This window comes from Psittacula echo (genome assembly GCF_963264785.1).
Source record: "Psittacula echo genome assembly, chromosome: 3".
NCBI classification, from domain to species: domain Eukaryota; kingdom Metazoa; phylum Chordata; class Aves; order Psittaciformes; family Psittacidae; genus Psittacula; species Psittacula echo.
Window position 1 is genome coordinate 120,648,519 of NC_137736.1, and position 18,348 is coordinate 120,666,866.

The window sequence follows — 18,348 nt, forward strand, 5'->3', positions numbered from 1 at the left end:
TGGCTATTGGCCACAATAAAGCGATGCTGCAGAGTGGCAACAGCAGGAATGTTGCTTGCTCCCGATATTGATGGTGGAAGGTTACTTGCACGTTTTATGATGGCTGGCCCTTTGTGCCTGCTGTGAAACACACTTGTGTTCAATGTCTGTCACAACCGTCAAAGCAGAACATCCAAAACCTAAACTTTGCTTCCGGGAATCTAACTTTCAACCTTAGTTTGAGACTTGACAACTTTTGAAGCCAGGAAATTTACACTTCTTGCCCTATTTCATTAAACAATTATCCACCTGCACTGGTTTTCAGTCTTCTCTATCCGTCATTTAACTAAAATCACAGCGATCACAGAATGCTCTTTGTTTTCTTAATATCTTCTAATCAGAAGACACTGTCAGTATTATTATAAAAAGAGCATTTAATTGTTTCAGAGATTATATCATACTATATTCCTGTCTAGATTTCACTATACCCCATGTCTTGTTTGCCACAATCTAAATATTCCTTATATTTTTAAATTTGCTCTACTCTGAAACATATCAAACAATTACAAAGTGCAATTTCAAAATGTGTCACTATTTACGTACCCCTTTTGCATCAATTACACCAGGTTTCGCATTGAATTTCACCGTCTTCAAACGTGCACGCTCCTTTCTTTCAACTCTGGAGAACAGAAAAAGACAGAAATACACATTGATTATAGCAGTGTCTTGTACAGTATATTTGACACCTGGTGTCCCAAACCATTGGTGGCTTATTATGCATAACATTAGCATTTAAAGCAAATTTTAAAGACAGAGATGGCAGGTCACTTCCTCCACCCTCCATCATATTTGAGAAGTTGTGGCAGTCCAGAGGAGTTCCCACTGACTGGAAAAGGGGAAACATAACTCCCATTTTGAAAAAGGAAGACCTGGGTAACTACAGGCCAGTCTCACTTCAGTGCCTGGCAAGATCATGGAGCAGATCCTTCTGGAATCTATGCTAAGGTACAAGTAGGAAGGTGAGTGGTGATGGCCAACATAGCTTCACAAAGGGCCAACTGTGCCTGATCAAATTGGTGGCCTCCTATTATGAGGCTATGGCACTGGTGGATAAAAGAAGAACAACTGATATCATCTACCTGGACTTGTGCATTTGACACTGTCCCACAAGACATCCTTGTCTCTAGACATGGATTTGATGGATGGATCACTCAGTGGATAAGGAATTGGATGGAAGGTTGCACTCAAAAGAATTGCAGTCAACAGCTCAGTGTCCCAGTAGAGACTGGTTATGAATAATGTTCCTCAGGGGTCAGTATTAGGACTGGAGCTGTTTAACATCTTTGTTGGTGACTTGGACAGTGGGATCAAGTGCACCCTCAGCAAGTTTGCCAATGACACCAAGCTGGGTGGTTTGGTTGATATGCTGAAGCAAAGGGATGCCATCCAGAGGGACCTTGACAGGCTCGAGAGGTGGGCCAGGGCCAACCTCATGAAGTTCAACAAGGCCCAGTGGAAGGTGCTGCACCTGGGTCTGGGCAATCCAAACCATTCTATGATTTTATGATTCTGTGAAGCCATTAATGTCCTTACTCACCTTGACTAATACATCATTACTGTAAAAGTGACATTTACTAGCTTTGCAAAATCTCCTTCAGAATCTATCATCTGCTGACGCAACAAAAAACCTGATCCTCAACTTATAATTGAAACAGTAACTCTATTTGTCTAAGACTAAGAATTGCTCTAGAAAATCCAAGTTGAATCCCGCAAAACTAGTTTTTAAGACCTTGATATTATATTTTTATTAGCCAATAAATACTTAGGGGAAAAATGAGGTTTATTATATCCTCCAAACTGGTCCATACATGACCCTTTTCCCAACTTTCACAGCTTTACACAAGTAACTTCCTACAAATATCTTGACTTCTAAGCCTGAATAGTAAGAACACATGATTTCTGATAATTAGTTTTTAAAATATAACCTCTAGTCTATCTAGTGATAATTAACACATTTCCTTCTGAGTGTGCTTATATATTTTCTACTGAAACACAGTGAATGTTGGTTACTATAGTTACAGTTTAAATTTAGAATAAATGCGTTTCTCTGTAAGCGTGGAATATTCACATGGAAACAGCTCAAATGCGGCTTTCAAATTAAATCTGTGTAATTAAAAACACATGAACAGTCTCAAACTTAAACTAGCAGATGAAGTCCCTTGGTAGCACCGATAAGAAATGAAAACTTCAGGCTGTGTAATTGCCTAAACAGGATTGATGCCTTCTGAGAAAATAATTAGATCAAATGAACACAGTATTCTACTTATTAATCTGTATTAACATTTAAACTCATTCCAGTCCTGTCTAACTTCCTAAAACATCTGCTTTTAACTTCATTTCTTATTCACTGAGTAAAGAAATTTGGAAATTAACCCTGAAAAGTGGATCTTACTTATGAATTTTGTCATAATTGCATTAGCAGCCATGGAGGCATTGTGGCTTTCTACAGGCATAGCAAACAGATGCAGAAACATTCTGCATTGCTTTGAGAACTATGTAAATAATATCATTAAGTGCCATTAATCGTCCAAGCAAACATGCTAACAGTGTTGCCTGCAGAATATTCCAAATATTTCATAATCTGGTACTGTATTAAGGATAACACAGTGTTGCTCCTATTACAATTTTCCTGACACATTCCACAATGAACCTGTTCTCAGTTACTTGTACTTTAGCTGAACTGTAAACTTCCAGGCTGAAATTTTGTGTATCTCAGGCTGGTTACATTACTGTTAATGCCCAACCTGTCAATGAAATGGGTTAGCTGTTGGAAAAAGACTTGGATAAAAGAAATGGTTATGCTCAGGTTATAATATACTTTTAAAGTCCTTCAGCTCCAGTGCTCTATCGCTTTCATGTCTTGGGTCTTCGTCTCGAAATGCACCGGAGCATTTCAAGACCAGCAAACCACTGGGTTGCTCTGATGTCAGAAACATACCACTCTTTTTGATGGAGAAGTCAACCCAATATCTGAACGTGTGAAAGGCTTTGATTTTACATGCACTGGAGAAGTCTGTTAGAATTTAGCTTGGTTCTCCAAAGATTTCATGTTTGTTGAGGTGGTCAGGGTGCAGGACTATAGTGAACTAAGACGTTCCCATAACCTCTCATCTGAGCTACCGGGACACTTTTGCCATAGACAGAGCTGAAAAAGGAACTAAAGTGATGCAGGTAAAAAGCATTGAATACCAGTTCTTTTAGCATCATTGATCTAGCTCTTAGAAAATACATTTTTTTAAAGGTAAAATTATTCAAGCACTTTTAGAATTTTTTTTTTGAGTCTTTGGGTTTGTAATTGCTATATTTAAGGAAAAACACATTGACTCCCTTTTTTCCCCATGAAAAAGGGAGTTTAGGTACAAAGGAATTTTTTGCAGCAGCTGACACTGCGAATGCCTAAATAGCACACAAGTGTAAATTCTTTACATTGCTTTAGCTGACAGCAAACTTACCATCCCTTGGACAGCATTTTGATCAAACAGCTAAGGAAATTGCTTTTAAGGGAAGAAATGTGGAATTTTTCATTCAACATTGCTACACAAAGTAGGATTATGGGGGTTGTGAAAAAAAAAATGAACTGAGAGGGAAAGATTCATATATGCCACATTCAGAGAGGCCCAAATTAGCAACCCTGACTTGCCTGATTTACGCATTGCTCCCGAGCCCCTTTCTAATTATGTATCTACTCGACAGAGCTATGTCTAAGGCATAAGGAAAGCATAGACACAATCTTCAAAACTACTCCATGGCTCAAGTTCCATTTTCAAAGTGCCTGGGGGTCATTGAAACCCAATGAGGTTTCAAGACATGTTCAAAGACATCTACATCCAGCATTCAAATATGTCTCTGGATCTGAAAAGCTCTGAGCCCCATGTGGAGACAGCATCACCTTGCACAACTGATGGAGATCTCACCTCCAGCTTTCCACCTGCTCTCCAAATACAGCTGTCTGCAGAAACACTGCTTTGTAGAGAGAAATGGTCCAAGACCATCTGAGACTGGGGACAGCTGAATTATACCCTGTATACTTGTTCTTTCTTGAGGTAGTAGATACCTTATATCCCTTTTCTTCAAAAATGGTCAAATTCATTCTCTTATTCCCATGTAAAGCTAAAGAAGTGGAGATGTACATTGAAAATACACCTCAGCCTTCAGTTTTTCCTCACTACAAAGTACAAGACTTCAGTTCTTCAGTATGCTGTTCTCTTCCTGCTCTTCTGAGGAACTTATTACTGGGGTGCAACACTCACTGCATTGCAATGTCTATCTGCTTTTGTGCTTCTGGGCACATGTAGCTGTTGAAAATGGGCCTCTGGGATTCCTTAAAAAGAGACTTTCATTTATTCATGTGCACTGCAAACAAGAAGAAATCAAGCAGAACTCAACCAGACATGAACTGTGATCCTCCATTCCTGGGGGTTAATGGACCACTGGGAATTTTGTCAGTGCCTTTCTAAAAGGAGTAATTAGTCTTCACAGCAGAGATGTAAAATATCAAGTGAGACATGCTTTAATCTCCAATAACAGTGTTCATCACTGATGTAGAATACAGAAGCACATTGCAAACTGGCACTGAAAATCAAATAAAGTGGCTACAGTAGCCTGATTTGCACAGATTTGGCACTGAGGTGTTCTGCAGAATGAAAGTTAATTCTAAAGCCACCATAAGAACTGTAGTAAGGAGAGTTACCCATACAATTCAGTGTAAACTGGATTCTCAAAAGACCTTGCTATATTTTACATCTTTGTTAACGTGTTTCTTTTTGTCTTGCTTTGCCATTTCCAGGTCGTCCACACTCTATTTGCATTGCCTGCCCATCAAGTGGAAGATAAGTGAAAATACATATTACTATTTATAGTCCAAATATGTGGACTCACTCCATAGTTTTTATTGCTCCCATCTTCTGCACTGCTTTAGTCTTGTTTATGTGAAGTCTCAACTAGCCAATAGATTCCTATTCTCCAAATTATTTTTAAGGATTCCTGCAACAGAACATGTATTTTTCAGTAGTAAAGAACATGTTCTTATTCAGCTCTTTACCTTCAGTGACTTGCTTATAGAGAATAGCACAGTACCTGGTCAATATTTAATGAAAAGAGTAGACCTAAAGCCATTAGGAAATGAATTCTCATAAAACCTTAGAACAACCTTATTCTGTTTAAAAGCTAAGGGCTGTTTTGCTTCAGCATAAAAGTTCCCCTTCATTGCAAAGGAACAGGAAGAGGTTTATACTTACACATACACATCAATTTTATTCCATATTCATTTTTTCCAATTAGATTAGTAAGTATAGTCATGTAACTTAATTTAGACAAAGCTTACATGATTAGGCCATGTTAAAAAGTTTCATCTTCTAAGGATTAGATTCTTAAGGGATGTTTAAAAACGTCATAGTAATTTACAGGAAATCCTTAAAAATCATAGGATAGAATCCCAGACTGGTTTGGTTGGAAGGGACCTTAAAGCTCATCCAGCTCCAACCCCTGCCACAGGCAGGGACCCCTTCCACTAGAGCAGGTTGCTCCAAGCCCCTGTGTCCAACCTGGCCTTGAACACTGCCAGGGATGGGGCAGCCACAGCTTCTCTGGGCACCCTGTGCCAGCGCCTCAGCACCTTCACAGGGAAGAGCTTCTTCCTAATGTCTAATATCAGTCTCCCCTCTGGCAGGTTAAAGCCATTCCCCTTGCTCTGTCCCTACAGGCCCTTGTCCAAAGCCCCTCTCCAGGTTTCCTGTATCCCCTTTAGGCACTGGAGCTGCTCTAAGGTCTCCCCTTCAGGAGCCTTCTCTTCTTCAGACTGATCCAGCCCAGCTCTCTCAGCCTGGCTCCAGAGCAGAGCTGCTCCAGCCCTTGGAGCATCTCCATGGCCTCCTCTGGACTCTCACCCACAGGTCCACATCCTTCTCATGTTGGGGACTTCAGAGCTGGATGCAGGACTGCAGGTGGAGTCGCATGAGAGCAGAGAAGAGGAGGAGAATCCCCTCCCTAGACCTGCTGGTCACGCTCCTTTAGATGCAGCCCTGTTTATCGTTGTCTTTCTGTGATCACACACTGCTGGGTTATGTTGAGCTTCTCATTGACCAACACCCTCAAGTCCTTCTCCTCAGGGCTGCTTTCAATCCAGTTTCTGCTCAGCCTGTATTTGTGCATGGGATTGCCCTGACTCAGGCGCAGGACCTTGCGCTTGGCCTTATTGAACTTCACGAGGTTCACTCAGGCCCACCGTACAAGAGTGTCAAGGTCCCTATGGATGGCATCCCTTCCCTCCAGCGTGTTGACTGCACCACACAGCTTGGTGTTGTCAACAAAACTCACTTGAGTGGATAAACACGCCTTTCTGCCAAGCTGAGCAGAGTAACAAATTTAAGTTGGCTTTTTGCCCACAGGGACTTCTGTGCTGGGAAAAACCTCTTGTTCCTTGTCCTTAAATACTTGTGAAGCTTGTTTTACTTCCCCCCGCACTGTGCTCTGAAAGGAGAGTGTGGTTACACGTATTTGTGGGGAGAATGTTGTCTGTTTGATATCACACGTATCAGGTTGGTACCATCATACACCTTCAGCTGATAATAACAGCTGTCACAGGTGCACAAAATTTTGTAGTCAGAAGTACTTACACCACCTGAAAAGGGATTTCTTAGAATGATGTCCATGTTCATGAGCAGTTTTGTGTCTGTGCATCTCAAAGACAACAGAAAGATTAGTGTAAGTATTTGGGTGTTTTAGGACCAAATCCATGTTTGCCATAGTTGGGAAGTAGTGAAAATAGTGCCGTTCTAGGGCAATCTGTGTGAAATTGCAGACTTAATTAGTTCTAGACCCACAGACCCAAGTCAAGCAGATAAACATCATAGAAAATACAGAAGCTTGACATTTAAGCTGTTGTATGGGACTTGCAATGTGAGAGCTTTTCTGTGTGCAGACTCCTCAAAGAGAAAGTAGAAAGAACTGAAGGTGTAAAATCAGTGCTAAAACAGATAAAAATTTCCTTGCTACTGGATTTGAGCATCTGGTTAGGAATTTAATACACTCTAACTTATGCACATTGGTTTCATGCTTTTTATTTTTCCCTTTGACTAATGTGAGTACTTCCATAGGGAGGAAATCATACACAGGCTGCTCAGAGGGCTGCTACCCTTTACGGGAAGCTGAAATTAATTTGCTTATCCAGATAACAGGAAGGACAATGGGCAAATAAAAGTTCTTTTGATCGAAATCCCAGCATGTGTAGATGTTCCAATCTAAATTAATACATCTAAATGAAGAAATATCTAGTGTAAATCTAATTCTGCTGGTCGTTCTAGTATAAAATAGTAAACCTGACGATAGCAGAGCAATTCACATGTGTAATCATAGTGCACAGATAATACCACAGGATGGCTGACACATTGGTGCAGGACTGGTAGCTATGTCTCCTCACTTTGGACACCCTGCCAGCACAATAACTGTGGCCCATTCTCACCTTAGATATAGCTTGGATAAATCTTTTTTGGTGGATGTGCAGTCAAGAGAAATTTGGCCTGCAATATTCATTCATTAATATTATATAATAACAACGATTTGGTGACTGTTGAACCACTATTGAAGTGGTTTGCAGCCTCTTATTGCCAAAATCCTACTGTTCCCAACTTCAATATGATACAATATCACATCACCTTTATAGCATTATATCTGGTTACTATGCACCTGGCTATTCAGTCCCATAGCTGAGAACTGTAATCAGATGATATGTACATATTGACAAAAGAATAAAGCATTCTTTTCAGATGTAGAAAGGGCTGAAATGGTATTTTAGCACTTTGGGATACTGACCATTTAGGTTTAGTTAATCCCCATTGAGTTCATTGGCTCACCAGTTCATGAGATTTGGTTCTTGCACAGATTAGTGAAGAAACACAGGGCCATCCTAGTTTCTTTATGCTACCTCTTTTGGTAACCCTCCTCTACCTGCAGTGCTACCCTCCAAAACTCCCTCTTAAAGCCTGACTTGACAATTTAACCATTAAGAAGGCATACGTTAGCAGCAGCACTGAAATCTAATGATAAATACTGTTAAAGCTCTATTGAATCACTAAGAAGTAAAGGCTGGTAATAATGAGTGGCAGCTCCCCTGTAAACTATGATTTCTTCTGGTATATCACATATATCATAGAAAAATAGCATGGAGTCTTGACTTACAATTAAAAATTTCTCTTAGCAGTTCATGCTAAAATGTCACTGTGTGAAAGGCTCTCCTGTAAATCATAGAATCATAGAATAGTTAGGGTTGGAAAGGACTCCAAGATCATCTAGTTCCAACCCCACTGCCATGGGCAGGGACACCCCACACTAAACCATGTCACCCAAGGCCTCATCCAACCTGGCCTTGAACACCGCCAAGGATGGAGCATTCACAACCTCCCTGGGCAACCCATTCCAGTGCCTCACCACCCTCTCAGTAAGGAATTTCTGCCTTATATCCAATCTAAACTTCCCCTGTTTCAGTTTGAACCCGTTACCCCTTGTCCTGTCACTGCAGTCCCTGATGAAGAGTCCATCCCCAGCATCCTTGTAGGCCCCCTTCAGATACTGGAAGGCTGCTCTGAGGTTTCCACGCAGCCTTCTCTTCTCCAGGCTGAACAACTCCAACTTTCTCAGCCTGTCTCCATACAGGAGGTGCTCCAGTCCCCTGATCATCCTCGTGGCCCTCTTCTGGACTTGTTCCAACAGTTCCATGTCCTTTTGATGTTGAGGACACCAGAACTGCACACAATACTCCAAGTGAGGTCTCACGAGAGCAGAGTAGAGGGGCAGGATCACCTCCTTCGACCTGCTGGTCACGCTCCTCTTGATGCAGCCCAGGATACAGTTGGCTTTCTGGGCTGCGAGCACACACTGAAGCCGGCTCAATGTTCATTTTGTCATCGACCAACACCCCCAAGTCCTTCTCTGCAGGGCTGCTCTGAGTCTCTTCTCTGCCCAACCTGTAGCTGTGCCTGGGATTGCTCCGACCCAGGTGCAAATAGATGTAAAAAACCATACAAAACTAGATACTTAGAAAACAAATACCATTACACAGCACATTAAAGAAGTAGTATAATGTACTTTTAATGGCTTTGTGTGTGTATATATATACATATAGTTGTATACATGTATATATATATATACACCAAAATAAAATTGAAGCATTCACTGTTTTTCAGAGCTATTCCCTAATGATTTCAGTTACGGAATAATGCAGTAAATGTATATTGGCTGTTGCTGGACAGGAGATAAGGTAGTAAAGCAGATAGCTGAAAGACTCACCCTGGCACTAATAATCCCTGGATATGTATAGCCTCTCCACGACCCACAGTGCAAAAATGTTACAGTCCCACAGGATAGTATTCCTGCATATATACCTAGGCAGAGGAAGGAGTCCAAGCACAACACTAAACCCAAACCCCACCAAACCAACCCCCCAACATCACTGCCACCCTCCCCAAACCTGAAAGAAAAGGAACAAAAATGAATGGGGGATCAAAAAGTACAAAACAACTATAAAATCTCTTCAACCTACAATACCATAGGAAGTTGGGCTTGCAGGACAAGTCACAGCCCAACAACCAGCTACAGGTGGTCTTTTCCTCCTGTTATATCACAAAGCATATTTTACTGCTAGATATTACATACACTGTTTTACATATAATGCAGTGCCTATAGAAATAATGCCATATAAACTATGAGAGGATATAGCATCCTGAATAAAACAGTTTAAATGAAGATCTCTGTGCCATAGTTGCCTGCATTTGGTCAAACGAATCACAAGGCTACTCTGTTTTAGATCAAGCCTGTCATAGTCAATAACCCACACCTGCAGAGGAAATTACTCTGAATTAGAACATTCTGGCAGTATGATGAGCTTTATTGTCTGTAGCTCAGCCTTGTACGCATTGATTGCTCATCCTCCCCTTGGGTGGTGTAAATGACCACAGAAGGTGCTGGCGAGAGCACATCAGTCTCACTGGCTCTGAGGGATCATCCAGAATCCACAGAAAGGAAATAACACTCACTCTTCAGTGCATTGGGAAAAACAACTTTGTACAACTGAAGCCTCTTATAAAATAATAGCAACTTCCCCACTGCCCCCCAGCGCAGGTGTATCACGTCATTACATTAATGCAGACAGAAAATCAAATGCCATTGATTTTTCCAGACCTCTCAGATTCACTAGTGAAGAATCAGGATGACAAAGTGCAGCGGATGGTAACTATACCTGCATCATTTCAAATTCAGTACTCTTATTTTTAGACGTTAGCCAACCTATTCTTATCTTGCCTCTTCTCCCTTTTCCCCTTTCCCTGTTTTCTTTCCCTAAGCCACGTTTTTCCTAGGCTGTACTGCATGTCTGACCTTGACTAGAGAGGCTTTATCATTTGTCCTTGAAAACATCACTGTGCAGGTAACTCAAGAAGCTTTAGACACATCTTCCCTCCCTTACAGAAGATACAACTCTACATATTAATCGGTTGCTTTACTTCGCCCTTTTCTCCCTATAGTTGTTTTATTATGCATGACATTTTTTTGTATCTTTCAGAGTATGCACTACACTGTGTGAGCTTTGTGCACATACTTCCCTTGGTAGTAACTGAATAGACTTCCTTTTTTTCCCATGTGTGATCCAATCATGTCATTACAACAGTATTTATTGTAGCAATTAATAGCAGACAAGTATTCATTTTTCAATATCTAGAGAATAAATCTGCTTAATGGGCACATTTTTCCCCATCTTAAAAGTTATAATGTAGTTTTTATTTCTCTCTATTATAAAACTCTAAAGTTGCTTTTTGTTGAAAATCCTGGTGTGGTTGCTGTTCAAACCTGGTCACGATTAGATGGTCTTTCAGTTTACTTTTACATGATATAAAACAAGGAGTACCATAACCTCTATTAGCACCTGAGCCAACTTTCTTGAGCTGCAGGTGCTCTATAGGGTATCAAACATCCCATTTCCCCACTATAAAAAATGGGCATGATCATTTTTATATTAATGCTAAAGCTGAGATAGCTGGGAATAGAAAGTTTATATGCAGTATTGGAGCACTGCTGCAAAAGAGAAATGTAATGTGGTTTGACAGATTTCATTTTCCTCCTACCCTTTCAGTTCTCGACCTTTCTATAGCTACTATCCACAGAGGCAGAAAGTAATACTGATTTGTGTGGTAGTTCTGATACTATCTGAGACTTGTGGCCAATTTTACAAAAGCATCCAGACAGAGTAAACAATACAAACAATGAGAGAGATTCAGATGTCTGCTCTCTCTCCGTCAGCCAGCATCAATCTGTCACAGCTAAACAAAGATTCAGATTTAGCTTGGAGAGTGGATGAAAGTTCCTTCATTGACACTAGATGAAAAATTTACTGTGATATTGATTATCCATCAGTTTCCAGGCAGGCAGAGATTAAATTAATAGATTTTGAAGCCAAAGAGGACCATTATATCATTTAGTGTCATTTTTTTCACATCATGCAGGCTGAGAAGAAAGACATACACTCTTGATTTGAAAATATCAAGACATTCGTTACATCCCTCAGCAGTTTGATGCGATGGTTAATCACCCTGACATTAAAACATGTGCTCTACTTCAAATTCAGAGCTCATCTCCAGACTTGGGTTCTGGTTATTCCTTTTTCTGCCAAAGCTCTTTAGTAGATGGTGTGCTCTCTCACCTTCCTCCCCTTTTCTTTCTGGAGTTGCTAATCCTCTATAATTGAGTCACCTTTTGGGTTTATTTTCAGCAAAGTTAAACAGTCTGAGCTCTTTAAGTTTCACAGTAAAAATCATCTCTTCCAACTTCTGAATTAAACTGGGGGAATTTCCTCTACTTTCCCCATTTTTTCTGGAGGTCTTTGGCATAAAATGGAGTATCATCATGGCCAAGGAGGTAGGAAGAAGGAGGCAGCACTCACCTCCTCTTGCTGGGTATAACTCCCATCTCCTCGCTGTCTCCCTCCAGAGTGACCCTCCTCGCCTGCCACCATTCATCATCCGAGGCGTTGATGACGTGAAGGATGTCTCCATACTTAAAGCTGAGTCCTTGGCTTGGGAGGCCACTGTCTTTGCTCTTGTCATAGTCAAACATGGCTCTGTGAAAGGAAACAAAGATATGAAGACAGGTGATTATATCAGCCTTGGGAACATTTACTTCTGAACAATTTGTCATATTTTCTATTACAGCTAAACCTTGCTCCTTTCCAAAGGGAAAGACCTTGCTTGGAGGAAAAACTCCCACTGTGAAGATAATCTTCACTGAACACTGTTTTTTTTAAGAGAAGCTGAATCATAAAGTATGTTATTTATTGTTTCACTTCATGAAGAACAATTGCCATATCAGAGGATCTAGGAAACAAACCTGGAATTGAGAAGCCCCTCTTGTCACCTTGCCAACAACAGTTTGTAGCTGTTGAATGTGTCCTTTTCTCACACTTGCTTATGCTCAGACAGAAGGATGCTTTAGAAGGACTAAACACAAGTGACCAAAACCTTGTTCAGGGTAATGCATTTCTTCAGGTGAATGAATACACCTATATGAGCATCTAGTTCAGATCAGAAGTGAGCTTTCAAAGGGAATCTCTTGATTATTCCTACTCCAGTGCTTTGGTTCATGTCCTGGATCTGTGTTAGGTTGCACACATTGGATTCCTGAAATCCAAAACTAAACTGAAAGATACCCTGACCAGAGTAGTGCTAGTCTGACACAGACCCCTCCAAATGTACTTGGGGTGCATACAGAACCATTCTGTCACTGTCCCTCTGTACTGCAGCACCCACTCAAGCAGTCCTAGCTCTTTTCTTTGCTATTGAAATGTTTTCCACCAGGTTGAAGTGGACTTCTACCTTTGGTCTGCCTATACAAAAAAATCCCATGTTTAGGGCAAATATATTAATATAGAATGCATATATACATTTAGGGACTCTATGGTCTACCTATACAAAAACATCCCATGTTTAGGGCATGTATATTAATATAGAATGCATATAGACATTTAAGGACTCCATAAGCACAAATTGAGGGCTAGCTTCAAGTTACCTGGCTATCAAACTGTGGCTAGGCATATTTTAGCATGATCTAACTGCCTAAGTATAGAACCCAGGTCCTGGGAAGGATCTTCAGCCTGTCCTGAGATCTGTATTACCAAGTACAGTGATACTAATTCTCAGCCTTGTCCAGTTCTATGCATGGCACCTACACAAGCAGTCTTCAAGGTAGACGTATTCCAGTTTCCCAAGGGAAGCCCCTGCACGTGAATCCTAGCAGGGCTGTACATCAGTACAGGTTGCTCATTGGAGCTATCTAGCTGAAATCCAGATCTTGGTTTCTTATGGGAAAAAATATATGGGAATATCTTTCCTGAGTAAAATATTGTTTAAAGAAGATGCCTGTCAAGAACTGATGTTTATTTCCTATAGGAAAAATAATATGATTATAATCCTGACTACAGAACTGTTAGATCAGTAAGGTCCCAAGGGGTGTATAATAATTCCTGCTCTTTTATTGTCAGAAATAAAGTCATGGCAATCTCTTCACTGATAAACACTTCTGTGAGAAGGATTTGATATAATTAATTGTTGTGCATTTTAGTGCAATTGCAGAGAGCGATTATGGCAGCTTTATGGGTAGATTTAAAACACTCAAGGTTATGGCTCATAATGAGAGAACCTGAAAAATTACCAGAGTTGTAACTGCACAACCAAAACAATTTCAAAGCTCTTGGAAGCACTCAGTCTGCATGAAAGGTTTGGTTTAGGAGGAGGAGAAAGAATGCTATTTGGAATATGTCTTCTCTTAAAGAGTTTACAGTCATGTACTAATGCTTTCAGAAAAGCCAAGATAATTCCCCTTTCTGAGGATGAAGACTGCTGAATTTTACATAATCCATGGGATCAGATATGCTTGTGCCTTTCTTGGTAAAGGTTCTTGGACTGCATGTAACCTTTGAAGAAATTAAAGCTTTAGCAATGGAAATCCTGTAAAAACTTGGCTATATCTTAGTAAGTTACATTCATTAAGGATTCTTATCAGTAGCGATTCATCTGTTGCCTTCTCAAATAAGGCATTCTATGAGGACATATGAGGAAGCAGTGTACAAATCCAGAAGCAGCTAAGTGTCATCAGCCACCTCTTCTTTACCGATTAATGACTCTTGATCTCTGGAGAAATGGCAATGCACATACAAACAGGCATTCAACATATCATCCTGCTGGTATTGTCCTTATCCGCATGCAGTGGTCTTAGTTTTACCACTCTGTGGACAACCATTGTCTTAAAACTCCACTGAACACTGGAAAACACTGAATTGTGTTCCTTGCTGTGGAAGCCTATCAACATTTCAAACCCCTAACCACACAGTAGGCAACCATGCAGAATAGTGGGCAGGTGTAATCCACTCCTGAGTCCATACGTAATTAAATGACTTAAAACAAACAACACTATCTTCTGTTACAGAGAACATGCAAGGCTGCCATATCCTATACGTAAAACAGATGCCAAACTGGAAATGCTCCATATTTGACAAATTTTAAGATGAATGAGGTGTTTCAAAAGCTAAGTAGTAGAAAGAAAAGGCAGTGTTCTTTGTCCTTGAACAGACATTTGTGCCCCAGAGCCCATGTATTAGCTTAAAATCACTGACTGCTCTCATGCTAGCTGATGTTAACGATGAATGCAGATGGCACTGACTTATTTTGATTTAAGCAGTCATGTGCAATGCTAATTAAAATGAGATTATAGATCTCAGACAGGAGAAATCTTGAGCACAATTTTCATTGAGCGAAAGATTTTGTAGCTGCAAGCTCTACAGATGTTGATTACTCCGTTAGTAAATGAAAATTACATGCAAGCTGACTTCAGTGCTCTTTCCTAAACATTTCAAATTGAGAGCCAGTTTTAAGTTGATAACATATCATTATTTAAGCTTACAACTTTGATAACATTGCTGGCTCTGTAAAGCATGCTTTTGCAAGCTGGCAGTTGGCCCAGCTATAAAACAAATGGAGACCTTCACTCTAGGCACCACTGAATGCACATTGAAGTGTTAACTTTGACTATGACTACCTTGGGCAATAGAGAGACACTCATCCTCACCTCCTCCTTTCAGTGCTCAGGCTGTAAGTATAAATTTGATATCTACATGTCCAATTGCAAGCTCTATTTAAGAGGCAGACATGTCATTTCTAATTTTCTACCTGAGGAACTGCACCCAGTTCTGTTTGCGCTCAGTCTTGCAGATGTATATAAAAATAACACATCTGCATCTGCTGAGTGTCAGCTGAAGTGATAGAAAATGAATGTATCCAAACCTCTCATTTGGCAAAGGAACTAGGAAAGGCAGGCAGAAAAAGATGCATGTTTTGCTTTGCTCTTTCCTGGTTTTGGACGATGACAGCCCAGTGTTACAGGAGACCACACTATATTCCTAAAGCAGGGAAACTTTCATAACAGTCAAGTTCAGCTGTCAGCAGTCTATTTGGTCTATGCTAGTTTCTTCAAGCAGATGTCGTGGTTTAAGCCCAGGCCGTAAATCAGAACCACGCAGTCTACTTCCCCCCCCCCCACCTTTCTTCCCTCTGCTCCTGGAGAGACGGGGAGGAGAAACAAAAGAATGCAACTCCCATGGGTTGAGATAAGAACAGTTTAATAACTAAGGTATAACACAAATCACTACTGCTGCCACTAATAGTAATAATGATAAAGGAAATAACAAGGAAGAGAATACAACTGCTCATCGACTGGTACCTCACCCCCACCCCGCAGTGATCCAGCCCTTCCCGCAACTCTCAGTTCTACCTCCTGGGCATGACGTGCTGTGGTATGGAATACCTCTTTGGCTAGTTTGGGTCAGGTGTCCTGTCCCTGCTTCCTCCCGGCTTCTCCTCCTCCCTGGCAGAGCATGAGACTCACAAAGTCCTTGGTCAGTCTAAACATCAGTGTTATCAGCTTTGTTCCCAGGCCAAAAGTCAAAAACACAGTGCTGCAACAGCTACTAAGAAGGAGGAAAAATGACTGCTACTGCTGAACCCAGGACAGCAGATAACATCCTAAGGTATGTTAGATATCTTAGGTTCTGCCATGTCATGGGGAATATCAGAGAAAAAGCTAAAATGTAGTAGCATCTTTGCAGACTGTGTTGAGGAGAGAATATAAGAAGCCCAGTCCAGCAAAAGACCCACCCTCAGACAGAGCACCCATCACCCCTCTCTGAGATATGAGCACCATATTTTCCTTTCAGTTGAAGAAATACCAGCAAGATCAGGACCTGACTGCTGTAACCCTCCAGACAAGTACTCTTTCCAAATGATATGTCCAAAAAAGACCTAGCAAAGAAGTATTATTCAAACCGTCCAAAGGATTTAACCCATGAACACATGTTGCCGTGCTTCTTTGTGAAGAGTTAGAGGTTATCTCCACAGAACACAAGCACACATAGTGTAGATACTGGAGAGCCTGCTCAGCAGAGCTAGGGAGCTTTCTGAATGTGCTAACACGACTGTATGTTTTCATATGGCTGAGTCTGCTTATTCATAGGTTGCTCAGGCAGTTCTTCAAGTCACTGAGCCCTAGCTCATTTTTAGTGTCTTTTACTGCAATTTTGAAGAATAATAACTCAATAATCTTACAGCTTTCTAATGCCACTTATCTGACAGGCTTGGATACTAACAGCTTCTCTACAACTGATAAAAGCACATTTTAAAGGGCAGTTCTCTTCTTTCAGGTGTTTTATATCCTCAGTTAGCTGTTTACACCTACTGGTCAGCCTTTTTTTTGATCCTATAGTACAGAACCAAGAGCTCTACAAGGCTTTCCGTATGGCTGTAAGGGCTCTTTTTTTGCCAGTCTGCAGATTAAGTCCACTTTTGAACTGGGACGGTCAATTTCTGATAACAAAGGAAATGAGTTTCAACTGTTTAACTTTCATTTTAGAGCTGTCACCACTGCTGTCATGACAGCAACGCTGGAAAAATTCCCATTTAGTACCGTTTAGACAGTGCATTTCACAAGCAGCAGCCTGGTTTACGAAGGATAGATGACACTACATTACTACTAGTACATCTGAGGTTACAAGTGTAGTAAGCCCAGTGAGTACTGTGAGATAAAACTCTGAAATAGGGGACAGAGCTTGCTAAGAGCTAGTTAAATAGATGTGGTGAAATCATGGTTTGGCTATCTTGGTTCCCTAATTAGAAAAACAGCAATAGGGGTGGGGTGATTGTCAAAGTATATGCACCAAATTCATTAACACCTTTAACTTTTATCTCTCAATTCTCAGTTTTTGCACGAGTTTGGGGAAAACTGTTTAATATCTACAATATTTTGAAAAGTGTGATTCAAGTGCTAAGCATTGGTGCTGCCTCTTTGGTGAAAACCTCCTGCTTGTAGAAAATTAAGAAGCGCAGCTCTGAGAAGTGAAGCAGAAGATGCAAACATTTAGACTAAGCTGGATATCAGAAATATTTAAGCTTATGTGAGTCTTGCTACCCTGATATTATTCCAGACTTGAGAAGTGATCATTACACTAAGCTAATCCCAGCAGTAGTTTGGACAGAACCTAACAGGTTTTGGTTTTGTGCTTGGGTGCTTCTTAATCATTTTCAGGAGCCCACATCAGTGTAAAACATGAGACCTGCATTTCACAACAGCATCAAACCTCATTGCTCAAAAATTGTTTGAAAGGAAAACACTGCCATTGCCAAGCTGTAATATACTGTCAAACATGCAGTGAGGCATCTACATGTCAGTGAAGACCAGTTCAATGGGGGTACTATATTTTCTTCCACTTAGCATAAATACTTCAGCACTTGAGATATGTCCAAAAACTAAGTTGCATTGCACAATAAATTTCTATTTCTGAAGACAGCTATTCTTGCAGCTAGAGTAATAAATATTTAACATAGGAGGAAATATATTGGCTTTAAGGAAATTGAAAATCAATTCATTGTGCAATCCCATATATTGCGGCCTATTGTCATCCAGCATGCCTGTATTGTTACCTGTATTTTACAAATGAAAAAGGTACAGAAAGATTAAGTGATCTTGCTAAGCCTTTAGCAGAAAAGGGAATTTAACAGAGAAACTTAGCTTCCTCAGTTAATGCTGTAAACACCCTTTGTAAGTTAGTAGTCTTCATGATCTTCCTGACAGGGGATATTAATGCATTTATAGCACAGCAATATATTTTGCTGAATGCTTCTGTATACTCAGTGCAAAACCCCAAAATCTTCAACTCTCATATCACTATCACTATGGCTAGTCATCTCAATTGATACAGTTCAGGTACGGTGTTTGCATCTTTGA

General features: G+C 40.5%; 1 protein-coding gene across 8 annotated transcripts in view; it reads right to left on the bottom strand.

The window, feature by feature from the left end:
- Positions 1-18,348, bottom strand: part of DLG2 (discs large MAGUK scaffold protein 2) — a gene marked incomplete at both ends in the record, with an annotated part of 868,631 nt that overhangs the window by 39,248 nt on the left and 811,035 nt on the right. For 7 of the 8 annotated variants that reach the window (XM_080612545.1, XM_080612549.1, XM_080612548.1 and 4 more), the window contains 2 exons: positions 583-658; positions 11,966-12,142. In XM_080612545.1, the coding sequence (XP_080468671.1) occupies positions 583-658; positions 11,966-12,142 (253 nt within the window). The remainder of the gene's footprint in view (positions 1-582; positions 659-11,965; positions 12,143-18,348) is intronic. The other variant, XM_080612552.1, reaches the window with a different exon arrangement.